Below are 20,754 nucleotides of genomic sequence, written 5' to 3' on the forward strand. Positions count from 1 at the left end.
GGTGTGTATAAATAAAGACAGCCTGAGCTATTCGGGGCCACTTGAGCGCAGCCCACTTGGTGGTCAGAAGTTTCCTTTTCCATGGCCGATGTCCCTTTCCCGCCTCAGGACCTGAACCCAAGACAAGGCTGAACCCTAGCAACGTAACATTGTAAGCCTTCAAAACATTCTCAGGTTTTATTTGCTTCACTTTAATCTTATTTGTTCCAAGAGTTTCCTTGATTCTTGACTTCCCCAGTCATATCCCAAAATAATTCTCTCGGAAGGGGAGGTGTGTGTGTGTGTGGAGGGGGGAGATCTCTTAACTGGCTATTTCTCTGCCACAAGAGGGAGCCAGATCTCTTCAGTAAGAGCCTTGGCTGGAGGTACTCAAGACTGCGTTTGGTATGAGTCCAGGTGTCTTTGATTTATCAAAACCGTGATTGCTGAAGTCTAAAACTGCGCAGACAAGTTTCTAGTGTTAGTAGGGTCCCACCACCAAAGGGTCCCCAGCACAGCCAGAGTTCCTTTGCTCTTTCTTGCATTGACAAGGAGAGGGTGCCGTCAAAACCCTCTGCTCTCTGGTCTCTGAGGGGGTATGGCATTCACTCTAGTCAGAAGGCTCTTGTCTCATCGGGATTGTCTTTCTCTAGCGGATAATAGCTGAAACACGGCTTCTCCTTGCCCGGAATGACCTGGTGCCACCACTTCCGTGTTGTGTGTGCTGAGTCTGATACTGACTTTTGGCAAGGTTAGGTTCCAAAACAAGACAATCAGTTTTATTTCTGAGATCAGAAGATGCCAGTGACTCTTCCCCGATCCCGGGCTGTTAATGCCCCCACCCCCACCCCCAGAAATTGGGTTTGTCCCACCACCACGTGTATCGCTGGCACAAGTCTTCATGGGACTGGACCGATGGCAGAGCCTCTTCACGGTCCCAGAAACATCTATTTACTGCACTATAGGCTGTTGGGTCCCCAAGGGCTCAGGTGGTGCGCTTCTGACCCGGCCCAGAGAGGGCGCTCCTGATAACCTCGCAGATGGAAGGAGCTGCAGCCAGGCGTGCCTTAGCCTCTGTGATGGAGCAGCATTGTAAAAGGCTCAGCAAGGCTGTGGGGGTCACCTGTGGGAAGGGGCAGGGCGAGCTGAAGAAAAGGTAAGGTCATTTGAGAAAGAACCCTGGAGGAGACAAGAATTGGGCACAGGAGTTAGTTAGGTTGGGTAAAAGAATAGGAAGGTGGCCGGTCTGTGGTGGCACGTGCCTTTAATCCCAGCACTCGGGAGGCAGAGGCAGGTGGATCTCTGAGTTCGAGGCCAGCCTGGTCTACAGAGCGAGTGCCAGGACAGGCTCCAAAGTTACAGAGAAGCCCTGTCTCGAAAAACAAAAAAACAAAAAACCTTCACTTAAGCGGGAAAATTCCTGTGCCAAGACCCTTCTCTCAGTCCTTCTTGATGCCCCTCCAAGGCAGAACAGAAGCCGTTTTGTTGGTATCCTTTTTGCCTCTGTAGTTTCTGCCACTGTCATGCCTCCTCACCCCACCCCCACCCCATCCACCTACCCCTTCAAATGGGAGCTCCGCGTGGCACGGATCTCTGAACTTTGTAAATCTAGTGTCACACCAAGTTCCTAAGATGTTTAAGATCCTCAGAAAGTGTTTGTGGAGTGGCCAGCAAAGGGGAAAGAAAGGATACCTTTTCCTTCTCGTGGGCAACCTGGACGTGGTGGGAGATGGGAGCAGCCCGGACATCATCTGACAGTGGTTGAGGAAAATGGATTGCTTGGAGGAGGCTCTCGATGCAGCGAGCCTTGGACTGTCCAGAGAACCCCTGTGGGAGTAGTAGGAAGGTCGGTGTTGGGGTGGAGGGCAAGGAGAACTGAGAATAGTGTCACAGAAGAAAGCAATTGGAGAAGGGGGGGCGGGGCAGCTAGGATCCTGAAGACTGGCTGAAGACACTGTGGAGAGTTTGTCTCTCCTGGCAACCCCATAATCACAAAGTGTAAAGGAAAACTGAGTTAAAGGAGTTAATGAATGGGAAGTTGGTGAGATTTACAACTGATCCAACGACCCCACATAGATCGATGATAAAGGATAGCAACCTTCAAGGCCGTCCATCATGATCTCTGCCCAGCATCCATTCTCTCTCCATTTGGGCATTAGCCCCTTTCTTTTCCTGGATAACTGTTGGTCTCCATTCTGAGACCGTGGATATAATCAAGCCCTCCTGCCCCACCAGCTTCTTGAAAGTACACACAAAGCAGATGAGCAGGTGCCCTTTCTCCCTGGAGGGCAGTGATTGGTTCAAAGTTGTGCACATGACCCAAGACAAGGCAACAAGAGCCCTCTGCCAGATGCTAGCAGTGTCATGAGTAACAGAAATATTCCTTCCCACTGAGGTTACTGTCTTAGAACTATTCTATTCTAAGTCCTGGAACTCACTTTTGTAGACCAGGCTGGCCTCGAACTCATAGACACCTACCTGCCTCTGCCTCCCGAGTGCTGGGATTAAAGGCGTGTGCCACCACTGCCCGGCTACTAGTTGGGTTTCTATTGCACCTTGAAAGCTAAAGACTGCCCACTGGGAGTTACAGTGTCACACTGATGCACCTTTGTGTGCATGCAATGAGGACAGGATGATATGCCCAAGAAAGACACACCTGTGAAAACCTAGCACTCAACCCTACACCCCTCCCCAACATTGAAGAAATCCACCTTCTACGGCAGTCTGGGTTTGGGGGTCTCCTGTCACGCTCCCACCTGCAACATGGCCAGTGCCCTCCAAAAGAGCTTGGAGTTGGCGATGCGGAGGTTCAGCATGTGGTTCTGTAGGGTCTTCCCCAGCAGCACGTGGGCCCTGGTACTCACTGTATTCAACACCCACTTGGTGCTTAGCTCACGCTGGAACTTCTGAAATACAGACACACGGGAGCGCTGGAAGTTAGGGGCCGGGAGAGCAGCGGGTGAGAGAGCCATATTAGAACAGAAAACCTGGGCTAAGACAGCAGCCACCTCAGGGCTGAAGAGAAAGATGGCCCTGGGAAAGAGCACTGGCTGCTTTTCCATAGGTCCAGAGCGCAATTCCCAGGAACTACGTAGTGGCTCATAATCCGATGCCCTCTTCTAACATTGTATGACATTTAATGATGTACTCATCATTAAAATATGAATAAATAAAATTTTTTTAAAAAACGAAGCTACAGTACTGAAAACAGTCTGATACTGGCATAAGAACAGACAGGAGGACCAATGGAACTGAATAGAAGACCCGGATATCAATCTATACATCTTCGAACACCTGATATTTGATAAAGAAGCAAAAAATATCAAATGGAAAAAAGAAAGCATATTTAACAAGTGGTGCTGGAATAACTGGATATCAACATGTAGAAAAATGAAAATAGACCCATATCTATTACCATGTACAAAACTCAAGTCCAAATGGATCAAAGACCTCAACATAAATCCAGCCACACTGAACCATATAGAAGAGAAAGTGGGAAGTACACTTGAATGCATTGGCACAGGGAACCACTTCCTAAATAGAACCCGAGCAGCACAGTGAGAGAAACAATTACTAAATGGGACCTCCTGAAACTGAAAAGCTTCTGTAAAGCAAAGGACACGGTCAACAAGACAAAACAACAGCCTACAGAATGGGAAAAGATCTTCACTAACTTCACATCAGACAGAGGGCTGATATCCAAAATACACAAAGAACTCAAGAAATTGGACACCAAAAAATCCAATAAAAAAAATGGAGTACAAACCTAGACAGAGAACTCTCAACAGAGAAACCTAAAATGGCTGAAAGACACTTAAGGAAATGTTCAACATCCTTAGTCATCAGAGAAATGCAAATCAAAACAACTCTGAGATTCCATCTTACACCTGTAAGAATGGCCAAGATCAAAAACACTGATGACAACTTATGCTGGAGAGGTTGTGGGGAAAAGGGAACACTTCTGTATTGCTGGTGGGAATGCAAGCTGGTACAACCCCTTTGGATGTCAGTGTGCGATTTCTCAGAAAATTAGGAAACAACCTTCCTCAAGACCCAATAATACCACTTTTGGGTATATATCCAAAGGATGTTCAATCGTGCCACAAGGACATGTGCTCAACTATTGTTGAAATAAGAGCAGCGGGGCTGGGCTGTGTCCCGCCACCCGGCTGCTCGCACGGCTAGCTTTACCCGAAATAATTACACGGAAACTGTATTCTTTTAAACACTGCCTGGCCCCATTAGTTCCAGCCTCTTATTGGCTAGCTCTTACATATTGACCTAACCCATTTCTATTAATCTGTGTAGCCCACGAGCTGGCTTACCAGGAAAGATCTTAACCTGCGTCTGCCTGGAGTGGGAGAATCATGGCGACTCTCTGACTCAGCTTCTTTCTCCCAGCCTTCTGTTCTGTTTTCTCTGCCCACCTATGTTTTAACCTATGAGGGCCAAGCAGTTTCTTTATTGCTTAACCAATGAAATCAACAAATTGATATATGACACTCCCACATCAAACTATGTTCATAGCAGCTTTGTTTGTCATAGCCAGAACCTGAAAACAACCTAAATGCCCCTCGATTGAAGAATGGATAAGGAAAATGTGGTACATTTAAACAATGGAGTACTACACAGCAGAAAAAAATACGACAGATTGAATTTTGCAGGAAAATGGATGGAGCTAGAAAACATTATTTTGAGTGAGGTAACCCAGACCCAGAAAGACAATTATCACATGTGCTCACTCATAGGTGGTTTTTAAACATAAAGCAAAGAAAGCCAGCCTACAAATCACAATCCCAGAGAACTTAGACAACAATGAGGACACTAAGAGACTTACATAGATCTAATCTACATGGGAAGTAGAAAGTAGAAAAAGACAAGATCTCCTGAGTAAATTGGGAACATGGAGACTTTGGGGGAGGACTGAAAGGGGAGGGGAGAGGCAGGGAGAGGAGCAGAGAAAAATGTAGAGCTCAATAAATATCACGGGGGGAAAAAATGATGCTGGACACCTAAGCGCAGATCATTTGTTTGATGAGAACAGCCTTTAACAATCTTTCTTGTTTTTGATCATATTATTGAGAGAGCTAATGTTTGTAAGCTTCACTTGCCCAAGGACAGATAACTTCCTGGAATGCTGGGCTGTTGTGTTTTCGCTTCAGTAAACAAAACTGGTCGCCCCAACTGCTCAGGATGTGCTTGATCACAAGGCCAGCAGGAGTTGCACCTGCAGGAAGTGCTCAGGAGGTGTTCTTTCCCCTGATTGGACGTAGTAACTTTGTGGATTTTGCCTTTATGAGCACCTGATTAACCTAATTCATCACCATTCTCTGGGAATTCTGGTTATGGACCTGGCCAGTGTCCATCTTTCTGGCCAATATTTATTAAACTTTGCTTTAATTAGATAATTGTGGATTTGGCCTTTCTCCTCACAATTTTCAGGTATAACAGTCTACTTTATTTTTTTTAATCTATTTACTTGTATTTTTAACATGTATGGGTACTTTGCTGACATGTGTCTCTGTGTACCACGTGTATGCAGTGAACTCAGGGGCCAGAAGAGGGCATCCAATCCTCTGAAAATGGAGCTACTGACAGTTGTTATCTGCCCTATGCTTGCCTATCAAAGCTTTAGATCCATTCCAAAGGGGAAAAAGAAAGAAAAAAAGAAAGAAGGGAAGGAAAGGGATCTGGAGAGATGACTCAGTAGTTAAGAGCCTTGACTGCTTTTCCAGAGAACCCAAGTTCAGTTCCTGTCACCCACATGATAGCTGACAACGATCTGTAACTCCAGTTCCAGGGGGTCTGACACCCCCTTCAGGCCTCCATTGGCATCGTGCACACATGGTGTACACACATACATGCAAGTATAATACTCAGACACGTTAAAAATAATACATAAAAGTAAAGTTAAGGATGTCTTAATTAAGCCACTCTCAAGGTCAAACCTCCTAGTTCAAAAAAAGAAGCAAAAATATACTCAAATATCCTGACCGTTGGTCAGGGTGGAGTGGATCTACCTGTATGGGTCATCTTAATGTCAAAAACCAAATAACCACACCCTAGGCCGCACTTGTTGTCAACAACATTAAACAAGCTCTGACCTTCAGAGAAGGTTAAAAAAAACAGACGCACATTTTTGGGCCTCCACACACTGCTCCCCCCCTGCCCCCATACCCCCTTCCTTTCGTTCCTCTGTTGCAGGAGCTCCTTCTGCTCCTTCAGCCAATAGCCACTGAGATACCAGCCCATTGGGGCGTTGTCTCTGTCCCTTTAAAAAAGAGGCCACTCCCCTCTGCTAGTGTTCTGGCTTCCGGCTCCACTTCTGGCAACTAGGCTCCCTTCCTGATTGTGCAGAGGGCTGTTGTCTGGGACGGTGATCTGTAAGTTTTTCCCCCTTAAATAAGTAACCATTCTATTAATCATAATTCAAAACTAGTGTGGGATTGTTTGTGACTTATGCTTTCATTCCTTCTCCTCCTCTTCTTCTTCTTCCTCCTCCTCCTCCTTCTTCTTTTTTGAAAGGGTCTCTCTGTGTAGCTGTCCTGGAATTCTCTATGTGGACCAGGCAGGTCTCAAATTCACAGAGATCCACCCATCTCTGCTGGAATTAAAGATATGTGCCTTCATACCTGGTTTTGCCTGTCTTTGTGTGGCCATCCTTGTTATGTGTATCTCTCTCTATCTTCCAGGTTTTTCTTAGAATGATGCCAGTCACTGGATTTAGAGTCTACTTCAGGATAATGCCATCTTGAGATCCTTAACCAGGTTACAAAGGCAAAGTCTTATTTCCAAATAAGGCAACATCTACAGTGAACAGAATTGGAACTCAGACACAGCCTTTTTGGTGACACCCAATTCACCACCATATCCACGGGAAGATGGTGGATAGGGAATTGAATATACAAGTTTTAAGTTCAAGGGAAGGACAAATGTTGGAGCACACGGATGGTGGCAAAGCTTTATAGAGAAAGAAGAGCCCCAAGGAACCATGTCAGTGAGTGGGGGGAAATGAGGAAGATTAAAGACAAAGACACAAAATTAGAAGGCGGGGGGCATGTGAGGTTATGGAGGATGGTAATGATGATACACATTTACATTGTATGGGGGTTCTTGTGTCCGCTCTAGTTTCAGAGGGGCATGTGTGAAAGCTCCTTTGCCTGGAAAGAAAGTAACAATGGTTAGTTTCTAAAAAATACTTTTGTTTTGAAAGAAAAATTAAAAACTATCTATCTAATTATCTATCTATCTATCTATCTATCTATCTATCCATCCATCATCCATCTACCTATTTTCTTTTCAAGACAGGGTTTCCCCGTGTAGCCCTCACTGTTCTGGAACTCACTCTGTAGACTAGGCTGGCCTTAAACTCAGAGATCCACCTGTCTCTGCCTCCCAAGTGCTGGGATTAAAGTCGTGCACCACATCTAGCAGGGAATATTATTTTAAGGGAGAAATAATAGAACGTTTATGTTGATAGTGAGGAAGTTAAGAGGTAAAAATTGATGCTAGCAAGGAAAGGGAAGACTTTTTCAATTAAGTGACATCTGGAGTTAGGCAGGCAGGAGATATAACCTAGAACTGAAGGGGAGGCTGGCCTTTGGAACTGGGGCAGTTTGGTGTTTCTGGGAGCCTGTGACAATTCTTTGTTGACTGCTTCTGTTTCCTTAGGAAATAGGAAGCAGGGTCACCTGCAGAAAAGATGGATGGTGAGAACAAGGGTGTAGAAGGAGGTGTGAGGTAAGGGAAGTTGTGAGTTAGTATCTCACAATTATGGCAACAGTTGTATGAGGGAACAATGCTGGCCTTGAACTTACAGAGATCCATCTGTCTCTGCCTCCCGAGTACTAGGAATTAAGGCATGGGCCATCACAGTCTGGCCAAGGGAACAACTATTTCCTAACCTGGAAATATTGACCTCTCAAGTAAAGTTAGGAATTGTGAACTGAAAGTGAGCAGAAGTCCCAGTAGTAGTGGCTTCTCCCTAGCTCCTTTCAGGTGTTTGTGGGTGGAGAGCTAGACTTTGCCCAGTTGCAGTTCTGTCAGACGTGTAAGAGAAAGCAAGAGGGAGTAAGGATTACAAAGATAGAGTTAAATGATGAATAAAGAGGGGCTGGAGAGATGGCTCAGTGGGCAAGAGCACTGACTGCTCTTCCAGGTTCAACTCCCAGCTCCCACATGGCAGCTCACTACTGTCCCTAACTCCAAGATCTGACACCCTCACACAGACACACATGCAGGCAAAACACCAATGCAAATAAAAATAAACAAATTTAAAAAAAAAAAGCCGGGAGGTGGTGGTGCATACCTTTAATTCCAGTACTCAGGAGGCAGAGACAGGCGGATCTCTGTGAGTAGCAAGCCGACAGCTAACATCAAATTAAACGGAGAGAAACTCAAAGCCATCCCGCTTAACTCAGGAACACGACAAGGCTGTCCACTTTCGCCATACCTCTTCAATATAGTGCTGGAAGTTCTAGCAATAGCAATAAGACAACATAATGGGATCAAGGGGATTCGAATTGGAAAGGAAGAAGTTAAACTTTCGTTATTCGCAGATGATATGATAGTGTACATAAGCGACCCCCAAAACTCCACCAAAGAACTTTTACAGCTGATAAACAGCTTTAGTAATGTGGCAGGATACAAGATCAACTCCAAAAAATCAGTCACCCTCTTATACACAAAGGATATGGAAGCAGAGAGGGAAATCAGAGAAGCTTCTCCATTCACGATAGCCACAAACAGCATAAAATATCTTGGGGTAAATCTAACCAAGGAAGTGAAAGATCTATTTGACAAGAACTTTAAGGCATTGAAGAAAGAAATTGATGAGGATACCAAAAAATGGATGGACATCCCTTGCTCTTGGATTGGGAGGATCAACATAGTAAAAATGGCAATTCTACCAAAGGCAATTTATAGATTCAATGCAATCCCCATCAAGATCCCATCAAAATTCTTCACAGATCTGGAGAGGACAATAATCAACTTTATATGGAAAAACAAAAAACCCAGGATAGCCAAAACAATCCTATACAATAAAGGATCTTCTGGAGGCATTACCATCCCTGACTTCAAACTCTATTACAGAGCTACAGTAATGAAAACAGGGTGGTACTGGCATAAAAACAGAGAAGTCGACCAATGGAATCGTATAGAAGACCCGGATTTTACCCCACAAACCTATGAACACCTCATTTTCGATAAAGGAGCTAAAAGTATACAATGGAAGAAAGAAAGCATCTTCAACAAATGGTGCTGGCACAACTGGATGTCAACCTGTAGAAGAATGAAAATAGACCCATATCTATCACCGTGCACAAAACTCAAGTCCAAATGGATTAAAGACCTCATTATCAGCCCGAAAACACTGAACCTGATAGAAGAGAAAGTGGGAAATACCCTACAACAGATGGGCACAGGTGATCGCTTCTTAGGTATAACCCCAGAAGCACAGACATTAAGGGCAACATTGAATAAATGGGACCTACTAAAACTGAGAAGCTTCTGTAAAGCAAAGGACACTGTCACTAAGACACAAAGGCAACCTACTGACTGGGAGAAGATCTTCACCAACCCCGCAACAGACAAAGGTCTGATCTCCAAAATATATAGAGAACTCAAGAAACTAGACTTTAAAATGCTAATTAACCCAATTAAAAAATGGGGCACTGAACTGAACAGAGAATTCTCAACAGAAGAAGTTCAAATGGCCAAAAGATACTTAAGGTCGTGCTCAATTTCCTTAGCAATCAGGGAAATGCAAATCAAAACAACTTTGAGATACCATCTTACACCTGTCAGAATGGCTAAAGTCAAAAACACCAAGGATAGCCTTTGCTGGAGAGGCTGTGGAGGAAGGGGTACACTCATCCATTGCTGGTGGGAATGCAATCTTGTGCAACCACTGTGGAAGTCAGTGTTTCGGTTTCTCAGGAAATTCGGGATCAACCTACCCCTGGACCCAGCAATACCACTCTTGGGAATTTACCCAAGAGATGCTCTATCACATGTCAAAAGCATTTGTTCAACTATGTTCATAGCAGTATTATTTGTAATAGCCAGAACCTGGAAACAACCTAGATGCCCTTCAATGGAAGAATGGATGAAGAAAGTATGGAATATATACACACTAGAGTACTACGCTGCGGTAAAAAACAATGACTTCTCGAATTTTGCATGCAAATGGATGGAAATAGAAAACACTATCCTGAGTGAGGTATCCCAGACCCAAAAAGAAGAACATGGGATGTACTCACTCATAATTGGTTTCTAGCCATAAATAGGGGTCACAGAATCTACAATTGGCGAACCTAATGAAGCTAAGTAAGAAGGTGAACACAAGGAAAAACATATCGTTATCCTCTTGGATAAGGGAAGTAGACAAAATTGCAGGGGAGAAAAGTGGGATCTTGGGGGTGGGGTGGGAAGGGTGTAAGGGGAGATGGGGAGAGAAAAGGTAGAAGGGAAGGAGGGGGGACTTGGGGAAACAGGAGGAGCGGGATAAAGGAAGGTTGGATAGGGGAACACGGAACCACAATTCTAAGTTAAGGGACCCACTTTAGGGTGGGCAGGAGAATTGACCCTAGAGGGGCTCCCAGGTGCCCAAGCTGAGGTCCCCAGTTAGTTCCTTGGGCAGCTGAGGATAGGGAACCTGAAATGACCCCATCCTAGCGCAATACTGACGAATATCTTGCATATCATCTTAGAACTTTCATCTGGCGATGGATGGAGATAGAGACAGAGACCCACACTGGAGCACTGGACTGAGCTCCCAAGGTCCCAATGAGGAGCAGAAGGAGGGCGAACATGAGCAAAGAAGTCGGGAACACGAGGGGTGCACCCACCCACTGAGACAGTGGAGCTGATCTACTGGGAGCTCACCAAGGCCAGCTGGACTATTACCAAGAAAAGCATGGGATAAAACTGAACTCTCTGATCATGACGAACAATGAGGGCTGATGAGACGCCAAGGACAATGGCACGCAGTTTTGATCCTACGCAATCTGCTGGCTTGGTGGGAGCCTAGCCAGTTTGGATGTTCACCTTCCTAGATATGGACGGAGGGGGGAGGACCTAGGACTTACCACAGGGCAGGGAACCCTGACTGCTCTTTGGACTGGAGAGGGAGGGGGAGAGGAGTGGGGAGAAGGGGAGAGGGGTGGGAGGAGGGGGAGAAGAGTGGGAGGAGGGGGAGAAGAGTGGGAGGAGGGGGAGGGAAAGGGGAGGCTGGGAGGAGGTGGAAATTTGTTTTTTTTCCTTTATTCTTCTTTTATCAATAAAAAAAATAAACCATTTGGCCTATTAACTCAGGCTTCTTATTAACTCTTATAACTTTTTTAAAAAATATTTATTTATTTATTTATTTATTTATTTATTTATTTATTTATTTATTATGTATACAATATTCTGTCTGTGTGTATGTCTACAGGCCAGAAGAGGGCACCAGACCTCATTACAGATGGTTGTGAGCCACCATGTGGTTGCCGGGAATTGAACTCAGGACCTTTGGAAGAGCAGGCAATGCTCTTAACCACTGAGCCATCTTTCCAGCCCCTAACTCTTATAACTTATATTAGTCCATAATTGATGATGTAAGTCACAAAACAATCCCACACCAGTTCAGAATTATGAATAATAAAAGGGTTATTTATTTAAGGGGAAAACTTACAGATCACTGTCCTAGACAACAGCCCTCTGTGCAAACAGGAAAAAAGTCTAGCAGCCGGAAGTGGGAGCATAGGCAAGAGAACGGGCACAGGGTTCCCACTGCCTTTACAGTATAAGAGACCATGCTCAAATGGGCTGGTATCTTAAAAGCTATTGGCTGAAGGAACAGAATGTGCTCCCCCAGCACACAATTTTTGTTTATTGTAGCCACATGGCTCAATACCTCATTTGGCGAGGCAGTCACATCTTGCTTCCTCTGTGTCATGATTGCAGAATGAGCTTTTCTCTTCCCAGAATTCTCCTGTTCTCATTTCCCCATCTCTACTTCCTGCCTGGTTGCTTCACCTATACTTCTTGCCTGGCTACTGGCCAATCAGCACTTTATTAAATATAATACAAGTGACAGGATAAAAGACCATGTTCCACAGCACTCTCCCCCTTTTCAAACAAGAACTCTAAATCTAATATCACTTGTTTAGCTTTTTGTTGGACCATTATTCATAATAACTTGTAACCAATATTCTAAACAAAGGAAAATATCCATAGTCCATTTTTTAGGAATGTGGGTGTATTTTTTCCAGGCTACTTCCTGATGATTGGGGGTGCAGTTAATCTTATGGGGGCCTAAAGAATATTTAGAATTATGAGCAAGTCCTGACTGGAGTATCCTTGGAGGCTTGATCATCTCAGGCAGCAGTCTTGAATGTGTTCTAGATGTAGAACTCAGACATCTGGGCCATCCACTCCTATTGGGGGTCTTCCTTGATCAAACCTAATTTTTTTTTAACTCAGAATGAATCCACAGCCTCTCATTTCCTGTGGAAATAAAAGCAAAACCTCTTCTTCAAACTAACATACCTTTTGACTTATATTTTAAAGTCAAGGCATTTTCAAAATATATATGTTGAATTAATTCAGCAGCATTTATAATCAAATGTCTTTTAGTAGCGGTTGCTCCTTCCTCAGCAGTCATGTAATTCAAAGACAACACAATAATATATAGTATCCAGACTCTCTCTGTGTTTTTCATCTTTATGTGGCTTTATTTTTAAGCTCTATTTCTTTTATTTTTAATTTTTGGCTTTTTGAGACAGTTTTTTTTTCTGTCTATCTTTGGCTGTCCTGGAACTCCTTCTGTAGACCAGGCTGTTCTTGAACTCACAGAGATCTGCCTGCCTCTGCCTCCCACGTGCTGGGATTAAAGGTGTGTGCCACCACACCTTAAGCTCACAGAGATCTGTCTGCCTCTCAAGTTTTGGGATTAAAGGTGTGTGCCACTATACCCAACTACTACTCTTTTTTTCTTTTTTCTTTTAAGCACTTCTTTTTCTTTTCTCAAGCCTACAGAAGGGGGCACTAGAAATCATTATAGGTGGTTGTGAGCCACCACGTGGTTGTTGGGAATTGAACTCAGGACCTCTGGAAGAGCAGTCAGTGCTCTTAACCACTGAGCCATCTCTCCAGCCTCCTACATATATTTTTAAACACACTGCAAACTATTTAGAGGCTTTTTCATCTGAAACTATTGTTACTGTATCTCTCTTTTTCTCACCACACCAGTCTTTGATTTGCTAAACAATATGGCTACGATTAAAATCGTGACTTTGACTGCTGGTTCCAGCCCATTCCTTAGCTTTCTGAGGTGGTGGGAAATCTTATCCACTGGATTCTTCCCTCCCAATAAACTTTGTGAATGAGGTTTGGGTGAGGTCTTCTTTCTCTAGAATGGAGTGGAGCATTTCTCTAGAATGGAACTGTAACACTTTAGCAGTAAAACCTTCACATAGCAAAGCAGAGTTGTTACATTCCATGGCACCTGAGCAGAACTGTAACAACTTTGCTGGGGAAACCCTCCCCTGTTGTTTCATTGGGGAAACCTTTCTCTGGAACAGGGCTGTAAACTGCTGTGCTTACAATGGTTTGGAGGTATTCCTTGGCTCCTAACTGAAAGGTTCTCTTTCCATCTGAGCTACAATACTTCAGTTTTCCTATTTAAGAAATTGATAATACTGATAGTTTCTACCTTACCACATACAATAGTGTTTACTGGTAGCTGTCTTAGGTCTTTTAATGCAGACTCCTCTCTGCTCCTTTATAACCGACAACCTTGGGTCTTGCAAAGTCCTGTAAATGGACGCTTCTCTCCCGCCTGTCAGTTCCAGGTAACCTTAACAGAGAGGCTTACATTAATTACAAATGTTCAGCCAGTAGCTCAGGTTTATTAGTAGCTAACTCTTACACTTAAATTAACTCATAATTCTTATCTATGTTTAGCCACGAAGCAGTACCATTATTAGCATGGCACGTTCATCTCTTGCTCCTTCTGCATCTGGCTGTAACTCCTGACCTCACCCTTCTCTTTCACATCATCCTTAGTCTGATCACCGCACCTATACTTCCTGCCTGGCTACTGGCCAATCAGCGTTTTATTAAACTAATTTGAGTGACAAATCTTTACATTGCACAAGAAGATTATTCCACAGCAAAGTCCATAGGTTCTTGTAGGACTCAGCCATGACAAGAACAATAGAGGCCCGAGGTCTCAGTAGTTTACCCTGAGGCAATACCTGATTCCTATAAAGACCCCAAACTGAGACTGCCTGGCACTATCCAGGAACAGACCATCCAAAGGAAATTCTTTTTTTTTTTTTTTGGTTTTTCGAGACAGGGTTTCTCTGTAGCTTTGGACAAAGCCTGTCCTGGAACTAGCTCTTGTAGACCAGGCTAGCCTCGAACTCCCAGAGATCTGCCTGCCTCTGCCTTCCGAGTGCTGGGATTAAAGGCGTGTGCCACCACCGCCCAGCTACCAAAGGAAATTCTTAATGTTCCAACAATTGTAGATGGGATCACCTGCCAGCACACACCCATCGCTTTTCACCAGGACACCCCTAGACAAATCTCAGCTAATCAGAGGTCTGAAACCTTAGAAATCCCTCACCCCCACCTTTGCTACTGTAAAAACCCAACTCTGAGCTTGGGGCTCTCTGATCACTCCAATATGTTGGACACATGGAGAGACCGAGTTTTCAAACTTGTGTAAGAGTAAAGGCTCTTTGCTTTTACATACAGGACTTGGTCTCCTGGTTGTTTTGTGGGTACTCTGGGATTTGGGCATAATGGTTCTCAGGTATTATCTTTCAGCCTCTGACATGGCTTTATCATGCTTTGCTTCTGAAACGCCCAGGTTTTCAGGGGATCTCACTCTTTGGCTTTTACCGCGTTTCACTGATACCTCTTCTCAATCAACTTTGTAGAATCCATATTCTCTAATTGCTCTCTTAGCTTGGCATTAAATTCTCTCCCTTTTTAAAAACTTATTGTGTACACTTTAGTTAACTACATGCATGCCCGCAGGCCAGAAGAGGGCACCAGATCTCATTACAGATGGTTGTAAGCCACCATGTGGTTGCTGGGAATTGAACTCCGGACCTGTAGACAAGTAGGAGGTGCTCTTAACCACGGAGTCATCTCTCCAGCCCATAAAATCTCTTATTTAGTAACATTCTTTTTGGAGTCTGGTTTTAAAACAGGCTTTCTCTGTGTAGCTCTGGCTGTCCTGGAGCTTGACTTGTAGACCAAGGTAGTTTCAAACTCAGAGATCTGACTTCTCTGCATCCCAAACTCTAGGATTAAAGGCGTGTGCCGCCATGCACTGCTTCTTGATTCACGTTCAACTCGACTTCCCTTCGTTTCCTATAGCATCTGTATGTTAATATAGCCAAAACAGGCATCTTTCTTCTCCAAGCCCCGACTTTTGGTTTGATAGTTCTATGCTTGGATAATTACTGTGAGCACATGACTATATCCTTAAAGAGATTAAAAGAATATGAAAAAAGTTGTTACAATCTTGGAGATGTAAGTTAATATTTCCTTTAAACATTTTGTCTAGTCATTTACATAACATCTTTAAAAGAAGGGCCTTGTTCTGCAGTACGTAATTCTCCAGTCTCGCGTCCTTCTCACAGTAGTTTAAGATGGGCCTCTCCGAGCCACCGTATACAGGGTGGGCCCCGCTCAAAGCTCTAATGCGTCACGAGCAGCCACTCCCCAGGCTCCCAGCGTTCCCTCCGCCCTACTTCCTCCCTTCAGGCCCCGCCCCGCCCCGGTGCGCCTGCGCATGGGCGAACACGTGGCTGCCGCGGAGCCAGAGCAGCAATGGCGGCCGGTGGCGGCGGTAGCTGCGACCCCTTGGCCCCGGCGGGGGTCCCCTGTGCCTTCTCGCCGGACGGGCAGGCCTACTTCGCTTTAGCCTCTAGCGACGGCCACTTGCGGGTGTGGGAGACAGCCAACAACCGGCTGCACCAGGAGTACGTGCCTTCCGCGCACCTCAGCGGTACCTGCACCTGCCTGGCCTGGGCGCCAGCGCGGCTGCAGGCCAAGGTAAAGCGAGCGGGACGGCGGCGGGGAGGGCGCCCTCCCAGCCGGGCTGCGGCGTCCCGGGCTGGGCGGCGCGTGGCAGCACGTCGCGCGTGGCCCGGGCCGCCCGGGGCGAGGAAGCGCGGAGCGGACGGCGGCGCCCCTGAGCTCCGCTCCGCGGCCGTGAGTGCGGCCTGTCCCGAGGGGGCGATCAGAGGATGCGGCCCGATCCCGCGTTCTCCATGAGGTCTGCGCCCGGCTTTAGCCGGGCCGCCATATTCAGCGAAGCCCTTGCCCCCCCACTACCCCAGGGGCGGCTTCTCACTTCCAGGCCTGGGCTCCCCGGCGTGTCCTCATCAGATCCACTCTCTAAGTACCTCGGGGCGGTCTCCTTCCGCATCCCAGACCTGGGGTATTGGTTCTTGCTTTGGGCACTTGGAATGTACAAGTCCCGTTTCCCTTCCGGGAGCCCCTTTACTCGGATGCGTGTTCAACACGTGTTCTCTTCTGCCTCTAGGTTGTGGGCTTCTCCCGCATACTCGTCACTTTCCTAGCTTCCTTCCACTCTCAGCTGCTTCAAACTTGTGCTCGGTTCCCCCTTTCTAACACTCCCCGCTCATCCTGAGGCCTTCATAGGATGCAGAGGCAAAGTGAAGTAATGAAGTAGTAGAACCGCTTGGTTTTTAATGTGTATGATTCTCGTCCCAGTGATTTTCCCCGTAGTTGGGAATCTGTCTAGTAGGGAGTCCTTTTCGCTGACAGGTAAATGCTGTTCACTGTCAGATGAACGCGCACGTGTTCTTGCAGTGAGGCAGGAGGTAGACTTCGGTGTGCTCCGAACGGGAAAGTATCCTGTGGCGCTTGCTGTCACCGGTGTAAAAGTTTCAAAGTTAGTGTTTGGGATAGCTCACCAGAGAGAACAGACCTTTCCATCTTCGGCTTGAACGTCGGTTGGGCATGTAGCTCACTTGTGGTAATTCTGTTGAGTAGATTTAGCTATTTGTCAGGTTTTAAGCTACATTTCCAGTTTGTCTTGGTGACAAAGAGCACTTATCAGGCCCTATAAGTCAAACATAATCAGACTTGTGAAAAAGCTACATGACTGTCATTATCAGAATTGCAGTACTCTTTCTTTATAAGGTTTTCTTTGTAATTTTAACAGTGCTGTAAACGGTTGAGTACTAACACTCAGAGAAACACAGAGCAGTGGTTAGCAAAGCGCTTAGTCCCAGGCTGTGAAGCCCGAGCCCAGCCTCTGTTCTGATTGTGCTGTTTGTTCCCTCCATCAGTCAAACCCACTTCATAGAGTAGTATTTAAAGTGCAGAATCACTTAGTGGACGTTGTTTCAAGTGCGGTGTTAATTATTATCAGTATTAGTATCTTTAGACAGGGTTTCTCTGTAGCTGTGGAGCCTATCCTAAAACTAGCTCTTATAGACCAGGCTGGCCTTGAACTCACAGAGATCCGCCTGCCTCTGCCTCCCAGTGCTGGGATTAAAGGCGAGTGCCACCACCGCCGGGCAGTATTCTTTTCTTTAGTATCTTATGTTTGTATAGTTAGCCCTCCAAGATGCGTAAAAGCAAGCAACTTCAATAAAGCCCAAAAGGAACTAGCCCCTGAACTCAGGTCTTCAAACACCCAGTTCTTGGTTGTCTGCGACAGATAGTTAATGTTAGTTGGCTGAAACTTAGTTCACTCTGCTTTACTGATGACTTCTAATCTTTGATGCCCCAGAACGAAACCCAAGTTTCAAAAATCATGGGTTGGTTTTTTTATATATTCATCCGCTGTGTTATGGTAGGGAAAAAAAGTGTTTTTTAAAGGAGCCCAACTTTAACTTTTCAAGGAAGCCCCTCAAATTAAAGCAACTTTATATTACAGAACATCACACACAGAGTGGTGTGCTGGGTGTGTATGTAGTGCAGAGGAACATGTGATTAGCATACCAGAGTCCTGCCCCTAAATGTTTGTTAAGTTTCACTTTCCTTTTATCTGTGTGTTGTCTTTTTTGCTATGTAACTATAAAATGTCCAAAATTACTGCATTAAAAAAAACTTGTAGGGTTGAGATGTAGCTCAAAGAAACTTGCCAAGCACATAAAAAGCCCTGGAGTTAATCTCAGGCACCAAAAAATAAAAATTAAGCAGAAAAGCTGATAGTACTTGATGAGAGTCAGGGCCCAGGAAGCTAAACGGCTTTAAGAAAAGCTTTATTTAGCACTTGTAAGTAGTACGCTAGGCTCCTGCCTCTGACTCCCAGCCCAGTGCCCTTACACTATTCCCTTGCACTTGAGTCATGGAATCGAGAGCCAAGGTGACCACATAGATAACAGTTCCCATCCTGGGTATGCTACCTACTGATTTACTTGGTAAAACATCATCAGTTTTGCTTGAAAAATTAGAGGCAGACTTCTGTATTGAGTTTGTACATATTTCAAATGGGTCTGACTTTGTAATGGGGTGGGGGTTTATGGCAGGATATGGATCAAAGTTTGTGGCAACTGTTCAACCTCTTGCTTTGGGCTCCCTTGATTGTGTGCCCTTCTATTTTAAGTACTGTGATAATCTCATTGTACCAAACCCATTTCATTTTACATTCTTGAGCCTTTAAAGGAAGAGATGTAAAATATATGTTATTATGAAGCCTCCATGTTCTCATCATGTTGGTAAGGTCTGGCATGGGACTTTGACTCTCCAATGTGGAAATACAGATAACACTATCCTACTTCCAGAGCCCTAAGCATTGAGTGAGGCACTAATGCTATTACATTATATATATATGGTTGTAAGATATGTAGTAAGCCCTGGCCCATAGTAAGTGGTCATATGAACCAGTGAATGTTCTGTCTGGACTCATTTAGTGTTGTATTCTCCAATGTAAACAAGTTCATAAGAGTCCTGCCCTTGGTTTAGTAATTGGCAGTTTGCCACAAGACCAATAATGTGTGGTGATCCTCAGTAGAGATAGTAGAGAAAGATAGATTCATGCTAGTAATGGTTCATAAATGTTAAACAAGCTAGATTGCTTTTCCCCATTTCCAGAATGGTCATCAAGTCTTTAAGTTTATGAAATGGTAGTTTTAGCATTCCTCTGGTTTATATTTGTGAAGCTGTCATGCTAATGGCAGGCTAGAGCTGCACAATTAATCATTAGCACCTAGGAACTGATCTGATTCCTCCCCCACCCTTCTCAGATGTTTCTTTCTTCATCCTCTGGTTGTAGAACCCCGGGGAAGTCAGGCAGGTCATGTCTGATGTTGGCTGCCACAGTAAATGCTGCTTTGTGAAAACACGAACACATACAGCTCAGAGCCTGACTGAAGGACATGGCATTTCAGGCATTAGATGGGAATGGGACTGAAACACTTGACATGTCTCTAGGAAGAATCTGATCTCTCTTCGCTGCCATCTCTTGGAGGTACAGCACAGTTCATCTGTGTTCTGTCAAGAGGTCTCAAGCTTTTTAATTTCAAAAGAAGGTAAAGGTTAGATCCTAGTGGCAGGAACAGAAGAACGTTGTTTTGATGTATTTGTGATTTCATGAAATACAATATTTTTTTCCTGTGAAACACATATGCCAGAGTAAGTGCCTTTAAAACAGGCCGAGAAATGGATTTAAGCTACTTACTAAAAACTAAGCATAATTTTCAATGTCTAGAGGTCAGTTTTTAAGACATATTTGATTGTGAATTTGAAGTAGACTTAGTAGGTTATAACAGCGTTAAGCGAGATGAATTGCAAGGTAAGGAGGCCGTAAGGCTCAATCTCTGTGTGTATGCCAACTCTGATTCCACAGTCTCAGTCTGAAAAGCCATTGCTTCATTGCTGACTAGTTATGCTTTTTAAGCCCCTGTCTTCATCTCATAACTTGCTGCTTTTAGAAGTCACACATGTGTGACTACCTCAGCATTCTGATGCCCTTGATCAGATGTGTTATAAGCTTCCATCAGACAGGCTTCTGGTTTGCAGCTCATGTTGGAAATCTCTTTACTTTAAGAAGTCAGTCTTTTTATTAGTTTTTCTCTCCTAATGCCTTCTGGCAGGTTTTCTAGTTACATGTACTTGACCAAGTTTTCTCATTCTTTAGGCTTTATATGTGTAGTCAGTTTTCTTGTGACATTATTCGTAGCTCTGTAGACGAAAGAGCTATGACTCACAGAAAAGGACAACTCAGGATTTACTGGTCTGTGACATAGAGTATGAATTCTTAAGAGAAGCGAGAGGTTTCTAGAGGAAAAGTGTGTGCAAAGTTTAGAGAATATGGTGTAAGTGTGGAACTAGAGTCAGTAGCATGAGTTCTTGAATTCAGGACTGTTTGTGTGGAGTTGTACTTACAGCACTAGGTTTTGGGGTGGTGAATAAACACTTATGTCCCAGTCAGAGGACCTGAGTTGAATTTACTGCCCGCATAGGGTGACTTACAAATTCCTGTAAAACTAGAGCTTCAAGGGATCTAATACCCTGCTTCTGTGGGCATTCATACACATTTAGACACACACTAATATTTTTTAAGCCTGTGTGTGTGTGGTTTTTGAGACAGGGTTTCTCTGTAGCTTTAAAGTCTGTCCTGGAACTAGTTTTGTCTTGTAGACCAGGCTGGCCTTGAACTCATAGAGATCCACCTGCCTCTGCCTCCCAAGTTTTGAGATTAAAGGTGTGTGCCACCACTACCTGCCTGCTCCCTTTTCCAAGCTCCTTAGTAATGGAGACTAGAGGTGTGTCCACATAGAGACCGCTAGAGTTTTC

At 44.7% G+C, this 20,754-nt stretch overlaps 2 protein-coding genes across 2 annotated transcripts in view; one reads left to right on the forward strand and one right to left on the reverse strand.

Moving 5' to 3' along the window:
- Positions 1-802: 802 nt before the first annotated feature.
- Positions 803-11,917, reverse strand: LOC142839263 (glucokinase regulatory protein-like). Its single transcript, XM_075955253.1, has 4 exons — positions 11,876-11,917; positions 2,736-2,885; positions 1,672-1,806; positions 803-1,102 (listed from the first exon to the last, which is right to left on the reverse strand). Exons 1-4 carry the CDS (start codon positions 11,915-11,917, stop codon positions 965-967), a joined length of 465 nt encoding a protein of 154 aa, XP_075811368.1. The 3' UTR covers positions 803-964.
- Positions 11,918-15,762: 3,845 nt separating this feature from the next.
- The window catches only part of Wdr43 (WD repeat domain 43), a 41,496-nt gene continuing 36,504 nt past the window's right edge, over positions 15,763-20,754 (forward strand). The window contains exon 1 of the mRNA XM_075954955.1: positions 15,763-16,032. Coding sequence (XP_075811070.1) covers positions 15,808-16,032 — 225 coding nt within the window. The 5' untranslated portion in view covers positions 15,763-15,807. The remainder of the gene's footprint in view (positions 16,033-20,754) is intronic.

This window comes from Microtus pennsylvanicus, chromosome 21 (genome assembly GCF_037038515.1).
Source record: "Microtus pennsylvanicus isolate mMicPen1 chromosome 21, mMicPen1.hap1, whole genome shotgun sequence".
Lineage (NCBI taxonomy): Eukaryota > Metazoa > Chordata > Mammalia > Rodentia > Cricetidae > Microtus > Microtus pennsylvanicus.